Source organism: Dipodomys merriami, unplaced genomic scaffold (assembly GCF_024711535.1).
Source record: "Dipodomys merriami isolate MVZ:Mamm:240054 unplaced genomic scaffold, mDipMer1.0.p SCAF_27, whole genome shotgun sequence".
Lineage (NCBI taxonomy): Eukaryota > Metazoa > Chordata > Mammalia > Rodentia > Heteromyidae > Dipodomys > Dipodomys merriami.
The window spans coordinates 15,542,426-15,567,150 of record NW_027204159.1 but is presented as its reverse complement, the minus strand read 5'-3'; the positions used below and the strand labels follow the sequence as shown (position 1 = coordinate 15,567,150).

At 37.1% G+C, this 24,725-nt stretch overlaps 1 protein-coding gene across 1 annotated transcript in view; it reads left to right on the top strand.

Annotated features, from left to right (window-relative positions):
- Positions 1–24,725, top strand: part of Htr4 (5-hydroxytryptamine receptor 4) — a 220,803-nt gene that overhangs the window by 143,521 nt on the left and 52,557 nt on the right. Inside the window, exons 5-6 of the mRNA XM_070036005.1 lie at positions 2,529–2,682; positions 18,259–18,830. Coding sequence (XP_069892106.1) covers positions 2,529–2,682; positions 18,259–18,830 — 726 coding nt within the window. The remainder of the gene's footprint in view (positions 1–2,528; positions 2,683–18,258; positions 18,831–24,725) is intronic.

Genomic DNA, 24,725 nt, shown 5'->3' with positions numbered 1-24,725 from the left:
TAGCTCCTGATGGCAGTCTTTATGGATACATCACGGTAATCCTCTATCTTCATGTGGCCATAACTATTCAGGTCTCCAAATTTTCCTTTTTAAATGATGCCAAACAGATTGAATTTAGGCTTGCTCTAACAATCATTTCAAGACTACAAACTCTGCTTCCAAATAAGATTATACTCCCAGGTTCTGAAGGGTAGGACTTCAATACATCTTTGGGGAGAACATAATTCAACTCATAAACACTTACTTAAACATGGAATTTATTGGAAAAGTAAGAAGTGCTTAAGTTAACTGAAGGAAGAGTGAAAGAATGCAGGTTTGAAGCAGCTCACACATAACTATTCCAAAGTCCCAGGAGCAGGAGCTAATCCTCAGTCCTATGAGGACTTATTCCTGCTAGAATTTGGGAAGTTCATCCAGCTTTTCCAAAGACAAGGAAGAAAGATGTGAAATAATAACAACAACAATAATAATAATAGTAATATTAAACTTTGTCCCCTGGAAGAAAGCAAGGAGAAGGGTAAAACCAAAGAAAATCACAAAGTTATCACTAATTCTATGTTAATAATTAACATAGATGATTATTATCACCAATTAGAAATATTAGCCATTCAGCTAATGCTGGTTGTTTCTGGGTTATCTCTAGTTACATTTTATGACCATGCCATTTTAATTATGCAGAAAATAAACTCCAGAACCAGCTCTTTTCCTGTCCTTTGGTCTGCTTTTCCTAAACTCGGGCCTAGATCAGGACATCCCACAGGTGTGGTCAGTTGTCCCCAGGTGCTTCAGACAGACTCAATTGCCGATGTGCCTACTTTTCATGCTGCAACTCTGGGCTCTCCCTGCTCCACCCTCCCTCTCCACCCATCCCACCGCTACCACCTCAAAGAATACAGCCATTGTTATATTAGATAGGCTTTGAATTAAGAAAAGAAGAGGTGGAAAAAATTAACAAAGCGAACTGCAGAAAATTAGGGGTATTAAGGAGGTGGCTTATTATTAAATAGTGTAATCATCTTAAAGAATAGACTTAGCCTCCAACCTGTCCTTTTTTTGTATCATTTTCTTTGGAGCTTTTTTACTCTTCCAAAGAGAAATAGCTAATAGGCCTACTGTAGCAGTTTGCATGTCAAATTCCACACCATGTTATGTAAAGAAGGGGATATCACTAACGATGGACTAACATGTAGGTCTAGTCTGGGAGTTAGAGTCTAGGCCATTAGCAGGGTAGGTCACTCCCAGCTTAAAGGTAGAATACTACTACTATAGGTAGAGCATGACCTCACAAAGTGTGATTAGCCCATGGGGGAGAACAGAGTCTGGTAGGACAGTTAAGGTAGGGAATGATAGAGAAGAGTGCTTTTGAAATGTTACATTCTTAGCTTCAGAGAAACCAATGATCTGGCCAGAAGTAATGCCTGTGAATTCTGCTCATGACTCATGGACCTGAACCAATCACTTAGATCCACCCAAATCTAGGAGGGCAGGAAGTAACAATCCCCCCTAAAGGAGAAACTAGACCTGTTTACTCAATGAGGATATTGATTCCTCACTGTCAAAATGCAATTTCAGGTTGATTCCCAACAAGCTGTGATTCAGAAATTCCTGGAAATCTGTATTTGTGTGTATGTGTGTGTATGTGTGTGTGTGTTTGTGTGTGTATGTGTGTGTTGGTCTTTTTTTGTACAAGGCTGGCATTCTGTCACTTGAGCTACAACTCCACTTCTGACTTTTTTTGGTAATGAGTTGAAGATAAGAGTCTCACTGACTTTCCTGCCTGGACTGACTTTAAATTCAAATCCCAGTCTCCTGAGTAGCTGGGACTACAAGTGTGATCCACAGGCACCTGGTAAAACACCTTCATTTTTTAAGGCTTCCTCAGTTGATACTGAGACATGTGGGGAAGGAGGGAGGGAGAATCCCTGGACCACAATTTGAGGAACATAAACATAGAATACCAACTCAGCACCTGAAGGTGACTCAAAGGAAGTGCGTAGGATCAAGCTGGGGTAATCTTGGGTTTTAATTAGAGAAACTAAGGGCGCCTGAGAGCATGGCACAGAGGGCTCAGTAGAAGTCCCAGGCACGAAGGTTGCATTAAATGTATCTGAGACAGAGAAGCCCTGCACTCCATCAAACACTGGTAGATGAGGAACAATGAGAAGGCAACTCCAGCCAGTGCTCGCCAGATGTGGTCTAATGCTTAGGTTCAGAGCAACAGAAGCTTAATTGGCCATGAGTTAACACAAGATACTGTATAATAATTTTTCCTTCCTCTCTTGTTTTCTCCCTTCCTTCTCTTTTTCTTTTGCATCCTGTATCACATGCTATTCTCTTCCCCATGATTCTCTTTTTCTTATTTTTATTCCTTGCTTTCCCTTCTAATTATTCTGTTCTCAATATTTTCTGCCTTCTCCTACCTATCCATCCCTCTTTGTCACTCCATCTCTTGTTCCTTAATCATTCTCCTTTCCCTTTTCCTGCCATTTTTGCTTGCTCATGGCCCACCAACTCTATTGCCTCTCCAGGTATTATGCCATCTGCTGCCAACCTCTGGTTTACAGGAACAAGATGACCCCTCTGCGCATCGCATTAATGCTGGGAGGCTGCTGGCTCATCCCCACGTTCATCTCTTTTCTCCCTATAATGCAAGGCTGGAATAATATTGGCATAGTTGACTTGGTGAGTATGTACATAACATACTCTACTGCTTTCCTTTCCTATCAATTTGGCTTGGAATTCTAAATAAACAAATAATGAGAAACTGGGTGACTAATCTAAAGAAGATTCTGGTTGTATTTGGAGACTTTCTTTTACTAACCTTTTTTTTTTTTAATCAGTTGTGGTGCTTAAACTCTGGCCCTGATCACTTTTGCTCAAGACTAGAACTCTACCATTTGAGCCATAGTACCACTTCTGATTTTTTGGTGGTTAATTAGGGATAAGACTTGCATGGACTTTCCTGCATGGTTGGTTTTGAACTAGGATGCTCAGATCTCATCCTCCTGAGTAGCTAGGATTACAGGTCTGAGCCACCAGTCCTCACATTTTTAAAATAACATTTTACATAGTCTCGCTTTGACCACACTTTAGGGAGAGTTCTCTGAATTTGCTTGCCAATTAAACCTGACTTTTTGAATTTCCATGTCATCTTTACATTCGTTCATTTTAGCAAGAATCCTGCTGAATTTGGTTAGCCAGAATTATTTACCCTCAATATCTGATGATGTTCCCCTTCTCTCCTGAGCCCCCACCTGAGATCCAGTGACTTGGTCTGTCTTCAGCAAGCATCAATTTGGCTATGGTTTCTCTTACATACTGATGTTTCTTTTTAATAATTTTCCATCTACTCACCCTCACTCACCATGCATTTTGGCTATGACTTCCTGCTTTTCTTTGTTATATGCAGAGCTGTACTCTATCCTCCTCTTCTATTGCCAATTCCCTCTTGTAGTCTTTCCCTATCAGCTATTACAATAATGCTGAATAAAGTCTTCCTTAAGTGCTTTAACAAGTGTCACTAATAATGTTTCCTTTTAATGTTACTGTATGTCAGATATTACACTAAACCCAGATAATCCTAACAATATCATTTTGGGAAGCATATAATTATTTACACACTTTACAGAAGAGGAAATCTAGGCTCAAAAGGCATGCAACTTACAAATAACTGAACAGGGACTAAAGGCTTAGCAGTTAGATGACAGAATTTGAGGTATGTCATGTCCCATAAGAATTTTATCCCATTTTACACTATTAATCTGTAAATTCTGTGGTAACAGAGAAAACATGTCATCTATATGAATGCTAATGGAGTAGAAGGAGTCCTAGGCCAATAGTTGAGAGAATTAAGCCCTAAGCCAAGTTCTGTTACAGTTCCACTTTCTGAAGGACTGTAATCAGAAAGCCATCTGGTCCCCATTAGGCCATCAACACCATAGGCTGTCCTGTGAATTGTGTCAGGCAGTTTCCAGTCTCTGTGTCTTGATTTTCCATAGAAATAAACACAATAGGATGTTTTGTGTGTATACATACATGTACATACGTATGCTTATCGATATTCATATGGAGAAAGAGACAGATATGGAGAGAGAGAGAGAGAAACTTGGAAGGAACTGTCTTGTAGTTATGAAGGTTGAGAAGTGGCTCACATCTGTAATCCTAGCTACTCAGGAGGCTGAGATGAGACCTAGAGGATGGTGGTTTGAATACAACCTTCACAGAAAAGTCTACCCACCCATTAACTGGCAAAATACTGGATAATACACATGTCATAAGTGCTGGAAAACCAGCTGTGGGCAACAGAGCTGAGTAAGAGCCTGAGGTAATGAGCTCAAGCCCTGGTGCTGGACCTTGACACAGAAAAAAAAAACAAACCTGCATTCAGCACACTAAACATCCTGGAGAACCTATTTTTCAGTTCAAGTCCAAAGATAGAGAAAACTTTATCTCATCTTGAAAGCAAGAAGGCAACAGAAGCTCCTTCAGTCTGTTTCCTACTCAGGCTTTCAATAGATTGAAGGAAGCCTCACATCAAGGAGGGAAATCTGCTTTATTTAATCGATGAATACAATGGTAATCACATCCAAAAAATACCCCCACACCAATGTGTTACCTAATGTTGGTTATAGCTCAAGTTGAGTTAACATTTGAAATTAACCACCTCACCCTGTCTGGACAATTTTGAAGAGCCCTCTATTCCAACGTAGCAAAATTATAATGAAGATAAAATCTAGAGTCTAGATTCACTCCCCTCAGGGTACTTTTCCTAAAGAAACTGTCAGATAGTCACTCTAAAATCAGTCCCAGGATCCAGGTAGATGCAGGAAGGGGACAGAGAGAAAGAGACTGAGCATGGTAGCCCAGTATTCTTCCTCTCTCTTAGTCTCTATGCCTACTTTTTCTTTGGCCATGGAAGTATATAGAAACCAAGACCCATGCCAAGACTTACACCTGTTACATTAGAACTCAAGTCCTCAGGTATCTGAAGGAAATGCTAGAAGAGGCGGGAGAGTGAAGTAGAGTGAGGATCCATAGGGGAAAATATAGGGATATTTTTCTTGAGTTGTCACCCATGTCTTTAGAACCATCAGTTTTATCACTCTTGGGGGAAGTGAAATCTAAATTTCCAATAAATGTTATTGCAGTAATAACTGTCCACGAATGTTGCACATTTTTAGCAAGTCCATGTTCATGATCTTTTCCTGTGAACTTCACTTAGATCTCACAACAACAGTATAACATAGAATCCATCGCTGTGCTCATTTTACAGATCAGGAAACTATGGATCAGCGAAATTATTAGGCAAGGCCTAGGTAAGAGGTAGTAATAACTATATCTTAACCAAGGTTTACTGGATTCCAGAGCCTTCAAACATCCTCTCCAGTAGGATGTTTGAAGCACATGGGAAATTTTTAGTAAGGGCTCAGCATTCTTAACTTCTGGTGTAGAATACCCATGGAAAACATATAGAGCGCCCCTATACCCAGCAATCCCACTTTTAGGCATTTACCCAAACAATCACAAACAAGGCCATACTAAAGCTACCAGCACAGCTATGTTTACTGCAGCATTATTTACCATAGCTAAGATATGGAACCAACCCAGATGCCCCTCAGTAGATGAATGGATCAAGAAAATGTGGTATATACATATATATATATGTATATATACATGTATATGTATGTATATATGCATATATATGTATATGTATACATACACACAATGGAATTCTATGCCTCCATCAGAAAGAATGACACCGCCCCATTTGTTAGGAAATGGAAAAACTTGGAAAAAAGTCTTATTAAGTGAAGCAAGTGAGACTCAAACATAGGTCCCATGGTTTCCCTTATTTGCAATAACTAGTATAGGTCTAGGACAAGCAGAAACGGTCAAAAGCTATGTACATATGACCATATAATCTGAGGCTAAACGAAATGAACCCCAAAATAGGGACACAAGAGGTTTTTTATCTTTGTTGCTGATCTTTTTAATATACTTACAATGTACTATGTGATTTTTTTGTTTCTTGTATGTTCTTCCCCCACCCCTGTGTCACTGTATTTGATTCTGGTGCCCTGCATCTTACATATACATTTTTATAATTTGGGGAGGGGAAGGGAAATAACAAAATGCTGAAATAAGGATACAAGTTGACGCATTGTAACAATGAGATGTACAAGACACTATGTTGAAAACGAAATTTACAGCTTGGGGGGAGGGCAGAGAAATTGTGGAGGTGAGGAGGAAAGGGATGGTAGGGGAAAATAAAAGAGGGTGTAACAATGCTTGATAGGAAATGAACTCATTGCCTTGCTCATGTAACTGTAACCCCTCTGTACAGTACTTTTAAAATAAAAATATATATTAAGATAAAAAAAGAAAGAAAACAATGTAGGAGGTTTCTTTTTACCCTTGAGGATAAATTAGAGACATGCCCTATTACCAGCTATCTAGATGAAGCATCTGCTTACCATTAACATGACTTAAGTGCATCTATCTCCATTCATTCACACACATACATTCTCAGCAGATGGATCTGCTGAGAGAGAAGCTAGTGCCACCTGTGTGATCACAACATTCAGTGCTTATTCTCATCGTCCTCAGCTATCACATTTTATTCACTGCCAACACTGAACCAGCAAACAGTGAATCTTTGCTCCTAAGGGAAACACAGGGTTAGACTCCTCTAAGTCTTTAATTGCATTTTTATTAGCTAGTCAATACATAATAGTATTTTATGTGTCTTTCTATTTAATGACACTGATTTAGTTTACATTGTTAACTCATTATCACTGAATTGAATGCCATGGCACTGTAGCAACTGCCTGAATGAAACTTGTCTAATGCATGTATCTTTTTCTTTAAAGACCTTTGGCAGTTAGGAACCCTGGACAACATTTTAGTCAGTACTAATAAGGGATATACTAAATAGTGTGATGGACAACAAAAACATGCAAAGATGCAAAATATGCAGCAGGAAAAGCAAAAGGACACGTATCTTCTAGTGGAAGACAAAGCATTTTTTGTTTGATTTCAGTTTTGGATCATGCCTCTCCAGCATGATATTTCTCACATCCTTCTAGGTGCATGTATGTAAAACCAGTGAAAGCACCATGCACAGAAATTGACATTTGGAGAGTGTAAGTAAATGTTAGTGAATAGTGAACCCACAAAATATGAATAATCAGGATCAATAATATACCCCCATGTATAAACCCATACACACACATGGAAATATAGATAAGACCAGAGCAAGAACCTAGAGTCTTCTTTGCTAAGTCAGAGCATTTGAGCTTTTACAGCTGGAAGTGCCAGAAATGCTCTACTTCCTCCCTAAAGGTTACAAATGACCATATATTTGCCAATTCATTCACTTAGCCATTCAAGAAATATCAATAATTCAGTATATTCTGTTGGTACCTAGGAAATCAATGGTGAAAAGCATTCCAACTTTTATGGCACTTAAAATCTAGTAAAAAGAAACCGCACTATATTTCATTTGTAAAACTCAAAAGCCATGAAAATAATGAGTGAGAAAATGTCTAGAAAATAGCAAACCAATAAAGAGGAACAAGCATTAAAAAAGAAAAACAGAAAATTCCTTAGAAGTCAAGTTAAAAATACATTAAAGTAAGGAAGGAGAATTTTGTTCCTGGATATAATTGGAACTATTCAGCCATGATAATAAAACTGAATAAAATACACTGCATTAAAAACCAATTGCCATGTATAGTGGTATATTCCTATAATATAACCAGGAGGAGGAAGCAAAAGAATTGCAAGTTTATGGCCAGTCTGGAATATCCAGCAAGAACCCTGTTCAAGTTAAGCAAGCAAATGACCAAACCTTAGGATAAAGGAGAGTACTATTTGATGTTATTGGACAGAACTGAGGCAAATAAGACTTCAGTGTCTGTTGGGGTGTGGCTTGAGTGGTAGATGGTCTCAGGGCACAAGGCCCTGAGTTTCAATTCCAGTGCCACAAAATGAATATATTTCTAGCATTATTTGCTCTATATTATCTATATCCATTATCACCTAGATCTACGTTTCATATATAGCAAGACAAACAAACAGATGGAGAAAAAGGAAGAGAGGAAGAGAAAGAGAATGTGCATGAGAGATTCTTCAGTAGCTATGGCACCAAAGACGTCCTTTGCTGTTGTCATGATCCGTGGAGAGGTAGAGGATGGGTAGGAAGCAAGAGTTCTTGGCTTGTGGCTAACTCAATGAGCTGAGAGAACAGTTTGAAAGTTGAGAGTGCCAAGATGCTTGGGATTTTAATAAGTATAATTCCATGTGAAAGTTCGGAGGTATGAGCCTAAAATTCAGCCTATAATTTTTGAAGTATGTGTTTACTTCTAAATTTATCGTATCTGTAGGGGAAAACAATCTAGAAAAATAGATCTCAGATGAAAGAATTGTGAAGCAGCAAGTAATAGAGACATGGGAAATGGTAAATGCTTGTGTAGGACAAAAGAACATTGACTACTGAAAACAACAGTAACACTCCTGTCTTTTGAAATATTACCTGTACATAGAATATGGGAAAGTAACAGCATACAGGCAAGGAGTAGATAAGGCATTAAAGATCCTTGTTTTTCCAAGGAACTAATAAATATATTAAGGAGACTGCAGTAGGATTTAGTAATGTATTAATAATGGGGGGGAACCTAAAAACTAAAAAAAAAAAAACCTAAAATAAAGACTAACAAGGGAGATAAAATAGACTATTTTAAGATAATTATTTTTAAAATAATGAATTAGGGGAAAAGAGAACCAAAAAATGCAAGAAATATACAGAAAACTGCAAGATTTTTAAAATCAAGTTGTGATACAGAGAGTAAGTATCAACTGATAAAATTCTGCAAAGGAAAACTGAAAACAAAAAGAAAAAGAAAATGAGCTAGGTGCCCGTGCCCATGGCACATGCTTGTAATCCTAGCAACTCAAGAGGCTGAGATCTGAGGATCGCACTTCAAAGCCAGCCCTGGGCAGGAAAGTCCATGAGACACTTATCTCCAATCAATCACCAGAAAACTGGAAGTGGCATTGTAGCTAACGTGGTAGAACGCTAGCCTTGAGCTGAAGAGCTGAGGGAGAGTGCCCAGGCCCAGAGTTCAAGCCCCATGACCAACCAAAAAAAAAAAAAAGGAAAGGAAAAAAAGACAAAATGCAAATATACACTACTGGAAGAGAGGTTAATTACTAATTTTTAATATATATTTTTATTGTGAAGATACTGTACAAAGGGGTTAGAGTTACATGAGTAAGGTAATAATTACATTTCCTATCAAACATTGTTACCAGCTCCTTTGTTTTTCCCCTATCATTCCTTCCCTCCCCACCTCCACAACTCCCCCCCACCCCTCCCCTTCCGAAGCTGTAAATTTCGTTTTCAACATAGTGTCTTGTACATCTCATTGTTACAATGGGTCAACCTGTATCCTTATTTCAGCATTTTATTTCCCTTCCCCTCCCCAAATTAGAAAAATGTGTATACAAGATGCAGGGCACCTGAAACAAATACAATGAAAACAGAGATTATACCATGGAGGAAGACCATACAAAAGAAACAAAAAAAAATCACACAGTTCAATATAAGGACATTAAAAAGATCAGCAACAAAGATAAAACTTCTTGTGTCCCTATTTTGTAGTTCATTTCGCATAGCATCATCTTTATGGTCATATGTACATGGCTTTTATCTTTTCTGCTTGTCCTAGACTTATACTAGTTATTGCAAATAAGGGAAACCATGGGAGCTATGTTTCCTTTGGGCCTGGCTTACTTCACTCAATACGATTTTTTCCAAGTCGTTCCATTTCCTAAAAATGGGGCAGTGTCATGTTTCTGATGGAGGCAAAGAATTCCAGTGTGTGTGTGTGTGTGTGTGTGTGTGTGTGTGTGTGTGTGTGTGTGTGTGTGTGTGTGTGTGTACCACATTTTCTTGATCCATTCATCTACTGAGGGGCATCTGGATTGGTTCCATATCGTAGCTATGGTGAACAATGGTGCGACAAACATAGTTGTGATTGTAGCTTTAGTATGGTCTTGTTTGTGATTGTTTGGGTAAATGCCCAGAAGTACAATTGTTGGATCATAAAGGACCTCTATGTGTAGTCTTTTGAGGAACCTCCATACTGCTTTCCAAAGTGGTTGAACAAGTTTACACTCCCACCAACAATGCAGTAGGGTTCCCTTTTTGTCCACATCCCCTCCAGTATCTGTTGTTATTAGATTTCTTGACTATAGCCATTCTAACTGGGATGAGATGGAATCTCAAAGCTGTTTTGATTTGCATTTCTTTTATGGCTAGAGAAGTTGAGCATTTATTCATGTGTATATTGACCATTCTTATTTCATCTTCAGAGAAATCTCTCCTTAAGTCTTTAGCCCACTTATTAATGGGGCAGTTGTTTGTTTGAGGATTTGTTTGGGGGGATTTAATTTTTTGAGTTCTAAGTATATTTTAATATGAGACCCTTGTCTGTTTGTATGGCTAGTGAAAATCTTCTCCCAATCCGTGGGCTTTCTATTGATCTTGCTAGTTATATCCTTTGCCATGCAGAAGCTCTGCAGTTTCATGCCATTCCATTTGTCCAACCTTTCTTTGATTTGTTCTGTTTCCGGGTCTTTATTCAGAAAATTTTGGACTGTGCCAAGGAGACCTAGGGTTTCTCCTATTCCTTCCTTTAATGTGTTCAAGGTGTCTGCTTTGACTTCGAGGTCTTTGATCCATTTGGAGTTGATTCTGGTGCAGGGTGAGATATAAGGATCTAGCTTTAGTTTTCTACAGGTGTTTAACCAATTTTGCCAGCATCACTTACCGAAGAGGCTGTCTTTCTTCCATTCTATTTTTTTAGCTCCCTTATAGAAGATTAGGTGGCTATAGATCTGTGGGTTCATTTCTGGGTTTTCAATTCTATTCTATCGGCCCTCAGGTCTGTTCTTGTGCCAGTACCAAGCTGTTTTGATTTCTATCGCAGTCTAGTAGAGTTTGAAATTTGGTATTGATATTCCTCCAGTACTGTTCTTTCTGCTAAGGTGTTTTTGCTATTCTGGGTCTTTAATTGTTCCATATGAATTTTTTGGATTGCTTCTTCTATTTCATTGAAGAATAAGGTTGGAATATTGATATATATCACATTGAATTTGTAGATAGCCTTTGGCAGCATTGCCATTTTCTCAATATTGATCCTCCCAATCCAGGAGCATGGGAGGTTTTCCCATTTCCTTACTTCTGCTTTAATTTCCATTTTCAGGTTTTTGAAGTTTCTGTCATAGAGGTCCTTCACTTCTTTAGTTAATTTAATTCCTAGGTATTTTGTTTTTGTGTGGCTATTACAAAAGGAGTTGGTTTCCTGATTTCAGCTGGGCTGTTCTCGTTATTGGCATACAAAAAAGGCCATTGACTTTTTAGGGTTAATTTTATACTTTGCCAAAGTTTCAGCTCAGCTTGAGTACCTTGGGAGTGGAGTCCATGGGGTTCTTTAAATACAAGATCATGTTGTCTGCAAAGAGGGAGAATTTTACTTCATCTTTCCCTATTTGGATCCCCTTTATGTTTGCATCTTGTCTTATTGTTCTAGCTAGGCATTCTAATACTAAATTGAAGAGAAGTGGAGAGTGTGGACATTCTTGTCTCATTCCTGTATTTAGAGGAAATAGCTTTAGCTTTTCACCATTAAGCAGAATGCTAGCTGTAGGTTTGTCATACACAGTGTTGATTATACTGAGGAATGTTCCATGGATTCCTAGTTTTTCCAAAGCTTTCATCATAATGCTGTGTTGGGTCTTATCAAATGCTTTTTCTGTATCTATTGAGACAATCAAGTGGTTCTTATCCTTGCTCTTGTTGATGTGATGAATTATATTGATTGATTTGCCTATAGTGAACCAACTTTGTATCCCTGAAATGAATCCTGTTTGGTCGTGTGTATGATTTTTTTTATGAGTTGTTGAAGTTGATTGGCCAAAATTTTGTCGAGAAGTTTTGTATTGATATTCATCAGAGAAATGGGTCTATAGTTCTCTTTCTTTGATGAGTCCCTGCCTGGTTTTGGGGTGAGGGTTATGATGGCTTCATAGAAAGAGTTTGGTTGGAAACTTTCACTTTCAATTTCAATGAAGAGTTGGAGGAGTATTGGTGTGAGTTCTGCTTTGAAGGCCTTGTAAAATTCAGCTGTAAATCCATCCGGTCCTGGGCTTTTCTTGGGGGGGGAGGGGGGGAGTGCTCTTATTGCTATTTCTATTTTGATGCTTGATATGGATCTGTTAAGTTGGTTTAAATCATCTCAGTTTAGTTTCAGCATGTCAATCTTTGCCAAATATTTGTCCATTTCTTCCAGATTCTCAAACTTCTTAGCATAAAGGTTTGAGAAGTATTCCCTTATAATGTTCTGAACCTTGGTTGTTTCTCTGGTGATGTTTCCATTCTCATCTCTGAGTTTGTTTATATGGGTGTGTTCTCTTCTTTTTCTGATAAGATTTACTAAGGGTCTGTTAATTTTGTTAAATTTTTTGAAGAACCAACTCTTTGTTTTGTTGATTCTTTCTGGGATTTTTTGGGGGGTGGGAACTCTAAATCATTTAATTACAATTTAATTTTAATTATTTGTTTCCATCTATTGGATTGGGGTTTAGCTTGTTGCTCTTTTTCAAGGAGCTTCAGGTGCCTCATTACAGAATTACTAATTTTTAAAGAAGCTTTTATAGGTTTATTATCAATTATAAAGTAAAAATGAAGGTAAGTAACATTGCTTGAAATAAAGATTGCATAATGATAAGTATCAATTCAATAGAAAGACAAGTACAAATAGATACTACAGAAGATGCTAAATGCATATGTAACTAATATGATTGTAGTTTTATTAATTTTATATTTATTTTTATATGTAAAAAATCATTAATTCATGTGTATATTCTCATGAAATATAATTTTATATATTAAATGCATATAATTATATTTTAATATATTTAATTATAATTATGGTATATATGTATGTTATCATACATTATTATTAATAATATTTAATATTATTATAAAGTACATATATGACATTATATAGCATATCAATATTGAATATTAATACATCATATTTTATTATGTATTATATTACATTACATATATTATATATTATATTGTTACATTTTTAACATTACTAATTAATATTAGACATTATTATATATTACCTTATTATATTATTAACTTACATTATTATATTACATATTATGTAACATAATAATTATATACTATATATACATATAAATTACATTATATATTACATAGAGTATATTATATTTTATATTTTTATTGTATATTATACTACATATTATACATTATTTTATATTATTACATATTACAAATTAATACATATTATATTATGCTATTATATTGTATATTAGAACAATAATATAACTGTAATAATATATGATGTAATTGTAATATGATTAATATATTATACATATAATTATACATAATATAACATTATAAATATTTATATTTTTCTCAATCTTTATTTTTCTGATCTTTATTCATTAGATATTTACATGTAATATAATTTAATTGTATAATTATAATTAACTATGTAATCACATAAATTATATACTTATGATATAATCATAACTATAATGTTATGATTCCATAATTATAATTTATATGTACATATAACATTTTCCTGATATTTATTTATGTGTCTGAAATGCATAGAGAACAGAACATCAGGTTAAGTATTGCCTTTCAATCAAGTGCTAATAATAGAAAAGTTTGGTGACCAATAGCTGTCAGTTGAAAGTGTGCACAGTTGAGAGAAAAGTCCTTCAGTCCTTAAAAAGAATCTAGTGTGTCACAATATCAATGTCAAGTGAGATCTTTTTCCAGAAATGCAATGCAATGTCATTTACTTCACTACTCCAATGGGCCTACATGAATATGCTATTACTGTCATTAGTGAATTTAATAGACATTCCTGATTCTACAAAATTCATCAAACCAAAAATGGAAGAGAACTTTCCCCAATTAAGTTGGAAGTGTTGACAAAACTTACAAGATCTTATTAAAAACTTGCTCAAAAGACTGAAAATGAAGAAAAGTGTGTCCATCATTATAATTTTCTGTTTCAAAATTATTCTTCAGATAGCATATAGTCATTGTACAAAGTAAGGAGTTTCATTGTGATTTTTACATACATGCATAGAAGGTACTTTGATCAAATTCCTCCTCCTTTACCCTTTCTTAACTCCCTTTTTAGAGATATTTTCAAGTTCAATAAAGCAATATAAAAAGATATTACTATTGAAAAGGATGAATGAAACTGTCATTATATGCAGATCACACAAGTCTTCATGAAGACAATAAGAAAGAATCTAGAGATAAAATATAAATCAATAACTGATGTAGCAAAGTTGTAGAACAGGATAAAACAAATACTCCTTGAATTCTACATACCAGCAACAATTCAGAAAAAGAATTTAATATGGTACAGTGAAAGAAAGACATACAACACTTGGAAGAAATCTAACAAATATTGTGCATGCTATTTTACAGAAAAAATACAAACTATTACTGAGATAGATTGTACAAGATTTATAGAAAAGGATTCATTCAAACGTTCACAAATTGGATAATAGTGAAATGTCAATTTTCCTTGATCATTTTATTCTAACTCCAATCAAAACCCTTGAAGATTGTTATTGGTCCAGCTTTAATATGTAAATATTGAGATATAAGAATAGCCAAAGCAGGGCTGGGAAGGTGGCTCAGTGGTAGAGTGCTTGCTTTGCATGCATGAAGTCCTGGTTTGATCCCTCAGCACCACATAAACAGAAAAAGCCAGAAGTGGCACTGTGGCTCCATTGATAGAGCACTAACCTTGAGCTGAAGAGCTGAGAGACAGTGCCCAGGCCCAGAGTTCAGGTCCCATGACCAATAACAACAACACAAAATAGCCAAAGAACTCTTTAAGAAAGGAATTCATAGTTTAAAGACTTTTATTACTAACTAGCCAAAATTAATAGTCATAGAAATTAAGATAGTGGAGTGAAGTTGATGAAGATGCATTGTGCTCACAAACGGACATGTTGAATTGAAATCCCCTTGTACACGTAGGGGAAGGGGAAACTGGGGAAGCAAAGGAAAGGATGACATTATCCAAAAACAAATGTGCTCATCACCTGACTTATGAAACAGAGAATCCCTCTGTACAGCATCTTAATAACAAAAATAAAGTTATATATTAACAAAACACCTCAAGAGACTGAGATCTGGGGATCTTGGTTTGAAAATCAGCCTGGACAGGAAAGTCTGTGAGACATTTATCTCCAATTAACTTGCAAAAAGCCAAAAATGGAGTTGTGGCTCAAATGGTAGAGCTCCATCCTTGAATGAAAAAGCTAAGGAACAGTGCTGAAGCTCTAAATTCAAACCCAAGTATCAGCACAAAAATATAAAAATCTTAAAAAATTAGTAAAACAAAAATATAACCTCCCCTTCAAAAATAGAACAATGTATAGACAAATCAAGAAAGTTAAAAAGTAAAAAATTCAGACACAGTGCCATGCACCTACAGTTCTCTTATTTATGATTGTATTTCAGGTTATCTGAGAAAGCAGTCTTTTTATTCCGTAGTGCTAGGTAAAAATGTAATCCTGTGTCCTACATTATGCCATTAGAAAAAAAATGATTTCAGATGAAATGAAGAATTTGATGCAAAAACTAATGACAGCATGCTAAGATATACTTTACAAAAACATTTTTAAATGGTTAGGTATGAGAATATTCTGAAGAGTAAACAGATTTCTTAAACAGATAACAAAAAGTACTAGCAAAAAATTTGGAATGTCTATCTAACAGGACTGATTTGTCATCCAAATTTAACAAAGACATAGCCAGAATATAGAAGAACTATTAAAAGTCAAATGAGATGCAGCCATGTTTTAAAATAGTGTAATACCTGAATAATACCTTGCCAAGGGTGGCTATCCAAATAGCAAAATTGTAAACATCACTAGTCATTAGGAAATGTCTGTTCAAACCACAGCCTAGAATGTGAAGGCTCATGATAAATTTAGACTTGGTTAAATTTGATTTGAAATTCAAATTAGAGCAAGGGGGCATAATAAACACAGATCAGAGGTGCAGATAGCAGGGCAGGCTGAGAGTTGAAAAGAACTTAGTCAAATTGAACTTGTAAGAAGAGTATGGACTCACATAACTTAATGTTTAACTATTTTGAAGGTAATTCGCAGGCCTCAGTGGTATCTAATGTAATATGAATGATATATTAAGCTAAAGGAGATATATAAACAGTACATATTTTATGATTGCTTTGATATGAAGTTGGAAAACAAATTTAGTCCATGGTGACATATATTAATAGTGACAGTTGAGCAGAGTGATGACAGGCTTTGCATATATTGGTGATATTCTATAGATATTCAATAATTACACAGGTATATTTACTTTGAAATAATTTATCTGCCTGTATACACATTTAATATTTATCTACTTCTTAAGTAACTTTCCTCAACCAAACATGTATCCACAAAGAAAGCTAAGGCATCAGATATGTCAAAAGAATAGTAACTCATTTAAAAGGCAGAGGGGGCCAGGTACCTGTGGCTCACACCTCTCATCCTAGCTACTCAGGAGGCTGAGATCTGAGGTTTGCAAGTCAAAGCCAGCCTGGGCCGGAAAGTCTGTAAGACTCTTATCTCCAATTAAGCACCAGAAAACCGGAAGTGTTGTGACTCAAGTGGTAGAGCACTAGCCTTGAGCTGAAGAGCTCAGGGTCAGCATCCAGCCCCATGACTGACCAACAACAACAACAAAAAAAGGCAGCATGGACATGATCATGTGGAAATTGATAACTTTGAACTCACCAGTTTGAATGGAGTCAGTGGGATGGATAGCTAAATGGTCTGGGTTTGGGATATGATAGGAGGTAATGAGTATTACCAAGGCACCAGCTCAGATTGTGTTCAGGTTCCCACATGATTTTAACTTGTTCAGTCCATATAAAAAAAAAATCTCCAATACTCCATGAGGTTTATACTGCAAGACTTCGGCTAGATGCTTGAAACTGAGAATAATGTATATGTGTTGGTGAATGTGTGTGTACATGTTTATTTCTATTCACATATACATATGTATGCAATGTTTTCCCATTTTTACATATCCATGGTAAAGTTTAATTTATAAATTAAGTACAGTAATAGATGAATAATAATCACTAATAATAAAATAGAATAATCATAACTGTATACTTTAATAAAATTGCCAGTATCACTACTCTGTGCTTTGAGGCCATTTTTATGTAAGCCAAGGGTAATTTGAACACAAACATTGTCATACCTTAGAAGTCAGTCAATCTGATGGCTCCTAAGGAGCATAGAGAATATGGAGACACTTGGAAGTTGAGCATACAGATAGATACTAAGGAAGTACTTACTATTTTCTCTTATGATTCTAAAATATCTACATGTTTTCTTTCCCTTAAAGCCCTAGTCCCTTCTTGAGCATTGTGCTATATCAGTTACTTTGAGTAGTATATTATCAAAATGAGAAAAACCTTCATGGGACCCCCCCCCCAGTCAGCAGTGAAATGAATCTGGGAAATAGCGAGTATTAGGAATTTCACTATTTTCTTAAAAAAAAAATAGTGTCTAAAAGTTCAGAAATCTGAGCCTGACTGCCTAGAGATTTAGTGCCAATAAATGAAAGCGGGAGATGGAAATCTGAACCACAAAGGATTCTGATGGTACTGAGTAAGCCAACCTGTGAAGAGACACTGGTATATTGTGTGCCAGTCGACAAGGAAAGGAGAAGAGAGATTGAGCAGATCGAAAGAAGAATGATCCTGTCCCCATTCAATTTCTACTTCTGCCTCTCTTACACAGGCAGGCTCTCTGAGTCCTGGAATAATATGTCCATGTTTTTCCATTTTATTTTTCTTGCTGCTGTTGTTTGTTTTTGCCACCGATGTTCTGATGTTCTCTGTGCTGTAGGACTGTTAAGAAAAACAAAGGTATGCTAATCGACTTTCTTCCTTTTCTTTCCCCTTATCTTCTTTGTTTCTTCTCATCCATTCTTTCCTTTTTCTGCTACCTCCCCATTTCCCTCCTCTCTGTCTTACTATTCCCCTTCTCTTCTTTTCAATGTCTCTTTCCTTACATTTTTCCTTATTTTTTTCCTCCTGTTCCATCTTTGTTTCCTTCTCTTCCTCCCCCAATGTTCTCCCTCCCTCCAACTCTCAGATAGAGAAAAGGAAGTTCAACCACAACTCTAACTCTACGTACTGTGTCTTCATGGTCAACAAACCCTACGCCATCACCTGCTCTGTGGTGGCCTTCTACATACCCTTCCTCCTCATGGTGCTGGCCTATTACCGCATCTATGTCACGGCCAAGGAGCACGCGCGCCAGATCCAGATGCTGCAGCGTGCGGGAGGGGCCCCTTCGGAAGGCAGGGCCCAGCCTGCGGACCAGCAAAGCACCCACCGCATGCGGACAGAGACCAAAGCAGCCAAGACCCTGTGCATCATCATGGGCTGCTTCTGCCTCTGCTGGGCTCCGTTCTTTGTCACCAATATCGTGGATCCTTTCGTAGACTACACTGTCCCTGAGCAGGTGTGGACTGCTTTCCTCTGGCTCGGCTATATCAATTCCGGATTGAACCCCTTTCTCTACGCCTTCTTGAATAAGTCTTTTCGACGTGCCTTCCTCATCATCCTCTGCTGTGATGATGAACGCTACAGAAGACCTTCCATTCTGGGCCAGACCATCCCCTGTTCTACTACAACCATTAATGGTTCCACACATGTACTAAGGTGAGTGCGTAGGAAGCTGATGGGTTTGGTTGATTCCCTTTGGAAGGGGTAATGATCCAACTCTATTCCCACAGAATGAATTCCTGCACACATGTGCAATGTTAACAAACGGTAAAGAAGAGACTATCATTGGGACACGGAATAGAGTCATAAGGACTCAAGCTTTGAAGGGACACTGACCAGCATTCAAATCCAGTCTCCATAGCTCTGTGGTCATTTAACCATCTGGACACTTGGTCACATTTTAGAATTAGATTAGATTAGAATCCTTATTTATATAGCACAGCGTTTGTGAAAACAAATGAGCTAATGTATGTATGCTCAGTTACACCTTACAAGCACTTAATAAGTGTTTTCTACTCTATTGAAAGGGAATATTTTACAGTAGTGGTTAAAACAGGAGCCTTAAATGGAAAAGACTTTATGTTCACTCTCAGTGTCCCTGCTAATCAGCTCTGTCTGGAATTTACTTTCAACTGCATAAATAATAATAAATTTATACAGTTGAATTTTTATACAAAATTGAAGTAATTTTCCTTAATTTTTTCCCTTAATTTTATTTTTATAAATACTGAATTGTATACATTTTTGAAATAAAATAATTTTATTTCAGTACTATAAATAATAATTATACCACCTAGGGTTTGTGACCTTTACACATAATACATTTATAGTGTTTAACACATATAGTGCTCCTAATATTAGTAATACTTTTGGTAATGGGACTAGTAATAGGTACACATTGCCTGATAAACTCAGATCTCAAGAAAATAATATACTAAAATAAATAAAAATATGTGTGCAATTGCATCCACTACATGATACAATAGAAGGATGAACAATTTTGGATGGATTTGTGAGGTGGAAGGAAGCTGATTTGGTTTAAGGATCTCAGAGAAGTCTGCCCAGAGCATCATTTTTTAATGAATTTGAGACAAGGAAGAGGTATCAGGCAAACATGCCAGAGAGAGAGCAGCATGAGGAGAGAAATGGGTTGTGAAGATGAGGAGAGACACACATAGGAGTGACTTTGGCTTGTTGGAACCGAATGCTTAATGACTAGTATGATGTGTCTTTCATGAGAATGTTTTTGACCATCTCAGCTTGAGGTCTTCTGAGTTAGGAAAAGCCATATGTCATAAGTATATGTATTCTGTAGATGATTTATTTATCAATTGGTGAAAGTGAACTAAGCAACCCAAGGACATTTATGGGATGGAGGGAATGAGAGAGAAGGAGGGAACACCTGACATGAAGCTAAAGGAAAGAAATGTACATATCACCCAATTTGTAAAAAAAAAAAATAGTTTTATTGTTGAAGGTCATAAAGTTCATAAGCAATGTAGATTAAGATAATGATGCCCATCATTGTGGAGATTAAAAGGTGTTTGTGATTTTAAAAGAATTTAAAGGCAAAAAAAGTAAGTAGGAATAGTTACGTGATATAAATGCTGGGTTTTAGCAGCTGCTTACATTTTTAGCTATCAGTATGAGCAGATTTGAAGCTAAAGTCTAGCATGGTATTGGGGTGCTACTTGGTGAATAAACCTCAAAGGATAGTGTTCTCTTTTTTGTTTGGGGTTTGTTTGTTTTTTGTTTTTGTTTTTGTTTTTTTCTGGCAGTCCTAAGACTTTAACTCAGGGACCTAGGCATTGTCCCTCAGCTTCTTTTGTGCAAGACCAGTGCTCTACCACTTCAGCCACAGTACCATTTCTGGCTTTTTTCTGAGTAGTTTATTAGAGATAAGCATCTCATGACTTTCCTGCCTGAGCTGGCTTTTACCGTGTTCCTCCGATCTCAGCTTCGTGAGTAACTAGGATTATAGGCCTGGCTGGGGTCCTCTTTTAATTATCGTGCCTTACTGAGTATCACAGAAAGAATGTATCTATCACAAAGTATGTGTACAACAACTTCTGTGTGGTATGGCAGAGAGATTTGAGCTATTTAAGCTCCAGTTTAAGTCCAGGTTGTTGACCACTTATAAACAGCATCTGTTCGGGCAATGTATTTGCTAAATTAGTTGTCTTGAAGTTGGTTGTGGTATTCTATAGATACTATTGTAGAAGGAATTTGGGAGTTTCTAGGGCAGTTCAAGAATAGCTAATTTTCTAATACTGTACTATTTTTCCTTGCTGCTTTTCATAATTTGTAGTGTGGTTGTCAAGCAAAGATGCACTTGCCATAGTGAATTCCCCAGACTTCTTCAGGAGGTCAGCAAAGTGCCAGGAATTAGTTGAAGTATTTTTCTTTTGGGGACAGGGAATCTGGTAAGTGTAAGAACAGCCGACAGAGAAGGCTGAATCTACTACAAACCTGAATTTACTACAGGTTAAGTCTGATGGGGACAGAAATTCTGTCTGGTTGACTCACTGCTATCTATCAAATCCCCAATGTATTGCCTGAGATATATAGGAATTTAAACTCTCAGTGAATAAATGAACAACTTATAAAATGACTTGTCTAGGTTATTTATTTTAGCTTGACATAGCTTCAGAAAAAATCAGTATTTTTCTTTCAAATCCCACAAATTACAGAACATCAACCAGTTCAGATGAGGAAATATAAAAACAAAACAACAAGTTTCTTTTCTACAAATGTTAGTCATTTCCAGAGACAACAATTCACCTAAGTCTGGTAGTGTCTCCAGCATTTTTATAAACATTCTTAAAAACTCACAAGTTGGGGCTGGGAAGTTGGCTCAGTGGTAGAGCACTTGCCTTGCATGCCTGAGGCCCTGGCTTCAATTCCTCAGTACCACATAAGCTAAAAGAAAAAAGCCGGAAGTGGCGCTGTGGCTCAAGTGGTAGAGTGCTAGCCTTGAGCTGAAGAGCTGAGGGACAGTGCCCAGGCCCAGAGTTCAGGCCCCACGACCAGACACCCCCCCAAAAAAAAAAAAACTCACAAGTTTACAGCTTATTCTCTTATTATTTTATAAAAATGGGCATAGTCTATATGTACTATTTCTATGCCTTTTGCATTTTATTCTGATGTTTTTGGTGTTTCTTTTTTTTGTTTTTTGGGTGGTCCTGGAGTTTGAACTCAGCATTTCTCACTTGCAAAGCAGGTAGTCTACTTACCATTTTTGCTATTATTATTACTACTATTATTATTTAGCCTTTTTATTGTAAAAGTACTGTACAGAGGGTTGGTTACAGTTTCATGAGTAAGGTCATGAGTACATTGCCTATCGAGCATTGTTAGCCCCTCTTTTGTTTTCGCCTACCATCCCTTCCCTCCCCACCTTCCCAACTCCCCCCACCCAAGTTGTAAAGTTCAGTTTTCAACGTAATACCTTGTATGTCTCATTGTTACAATGGGTCAGCCTGTATCCTTGTTTCAGCATTCTGTTATTTCCCCTCCCCTCCCCAAATTAGAAAAATGTATATACTTGATGCTATGGTTATTTTTGAGAGAGAGTTGCACTTTTTTTTTCTCAGTTGTGGGGCTTGAACTCTGGGCCTGGGCGCTGTCCCTTCACTCTTCAGCTCAATGCGAGCGCTCTACTGCTTGAGCCACAGTGCCACTTCCGGTTTTCTAGTGGTTTATTGGATATAGGAGTCTCAAGGACTTTCCTGCCCAGGCTGGCTTTGAACCACGATCCTCAGATCTCAGCTTCCTGAGTAGCTAGGATTACAGGCGTGAGCCACCAGCACCAGCTGGGTTTGCACTTTTTAACTAGGCTGGATTAGAATCTGTAATAATACTGATCTGCCGCTTCAGTAGCTAGGATTGCAGGCATGAGCCATCAGTGCCAAATTGTATTCTTCAACAATACATTTCGGAGATAATTCCACTGGAGAACATATAGATATTCTTTTTAACTGTTCCATAATCTTCTGTACTAAAAATACATGTTAAAATTCTTATAATTATCTCCATTAGTAGGTGTGTAGGTGTTTCCAATGTCTGCTATTACAAAATATAATATTCCAATGCTTTTGAGTACTTTCTTTTTCAGATAGCTACCAAAAGTGAAGTTGTTTTATTAACCTGAATGTCCAGCTATGATTTTTACCATAAAACGGACCTGCTATAACCCTGTAGCAATATTCTCATCAAGAGAGTGTGAGAATGTGCTTGACTCATCACTCCCACCCATACTATTATCAATGTTTTGTCATTTTGTTAATTTTAAAACACTTATGTAATTTACATTTTACCAAATAATTTGTCAGGTTAAACCTATTTTAGATTAGTTCTTGACATTTTATCCTTATATGAACTGCATCATTCTATGTTTGACTCTTTTGTGAGAGCTTCATCGTAATTTTTCTTAATTTTTAAGTGTTCTTTATCATATTCTGGATATCAATTCTTTGCTATATAATTGGCAAACACATCTTCCCTATCTTTTTTGGGGGGGGGAGGTTCGGTTTGAGGCCTGAACTCTGGGCCTGGGCGCCATCCCTCAGCTCTTCAGCTCAAGGCTAGCGCTCTACCACTTGAGCCACAGCGCCACTTCCAGCTGTTTTCTTTTTACTTATGTGGTGCTGAAGAATCGAAGCCAGGGCCTCAGGCATGCAAGGCAAGCGCTCTACCACTGAGCCACCTTCCCAGCCCCATCTTCCCCATCTTACTGTTTTGTTTTAATTTGGTTAACTTTACTCTGTGTGTGTGTGTGTGTGTGTGTGTGTGTGTGTGTGTGTGTGTGTGTGTGTGTGTGTGTGTGTGTGTGTGTGTGTGTGTGTGTGTGCTACTACTAAGGCTTGAACTCAGAGCCGAGGCTCCGACCCTTAGCTTTTGCACTAAGACCAGCATTTTGCCACTTTAGCCACTGCTCATCTTCAGGTTTTTGGTGGTTAATTAGAGATTATAGTCCCACACAGACTTTCCTGTCTGGGCTGGCTTTCTTTTAAAAAAAATTTTTTTTATTGTGAAAATACCATATAGAGAGGTTACAATTACATGGGCAAGATAATGAGTACATTTCTTATCAAGCATTGTTGCCTCCTCCTTTGTTTCCCTTTCCCATCCCTTCCCATTTCCGTCCCCCCACTCCCTCCCCCTCCCCCTTCCCCCCCAAAGTTGTAAAGTTCCTCTTTCGACATAATGACTTGTACATCTCATTGTTGCAATGGTTCTACCTGGTGATCCTCAGATCTCAGTCTCCTAAGTATCTAGCATTACAGGTGTCAGCCACTGGTGCTTAGCTTGGTTAACATTTTTCTTATAGAGGTTTTGATTTTTGTAAACAATATTCATGCTTGACTTCTAGAGTTGGGCCCCGGTTCTTCCTTAAAGCTCTTCTCACATTAATTTTCTAATACATTGTATCTCTCACTGGAAACCTTGTCAATCCCCCTTGTAGTCCCTGAGTGTGAGTCTTTTCAGGGTGTAGTTCTTGGTACTTTTTTCAACTACTGCTTGTTTTGTGGGGTTGGACCACCTATGAAATCAATGGCCATCTTCAAGTCGTAATCTCTTTTGACCACTATATTTTGGTAATAGCTCTTTCCTGAGCTCTTTCCAGAAGGTCCAACTTGCTACTTGGACAACTACATATAGACATATCTGAGGAATCTCAAATTTAATGCAGCCACAAAGAATCTGTAGTTCTGTGTTCCTCTCCTCTCCAGCCACAAGTTTCTGGAATTTTCCCATCTTCATAAATGGGATCAACTTCTATTGTATTACTAATTCTAGGTACTTTTCTTTGAGAAAGAACTAACAGATAAGTTGAGAGGACTTTAATCTTTTAAGCAAGAAGAACCAATCAAAGTATGATCAACAAGGAACTCACAATCATTTGGCAGCTTAGAAAAAAGCACAGATTCCAGGTTTTATAACTATACTAGAGAAAGGCTACTAAAATAACATTTCTACTAAGTGAATACTATGCATAATACACTTCAAGAATCACAGTTCTAAGCTGGGCACTAGTGGCTCACACCTGTA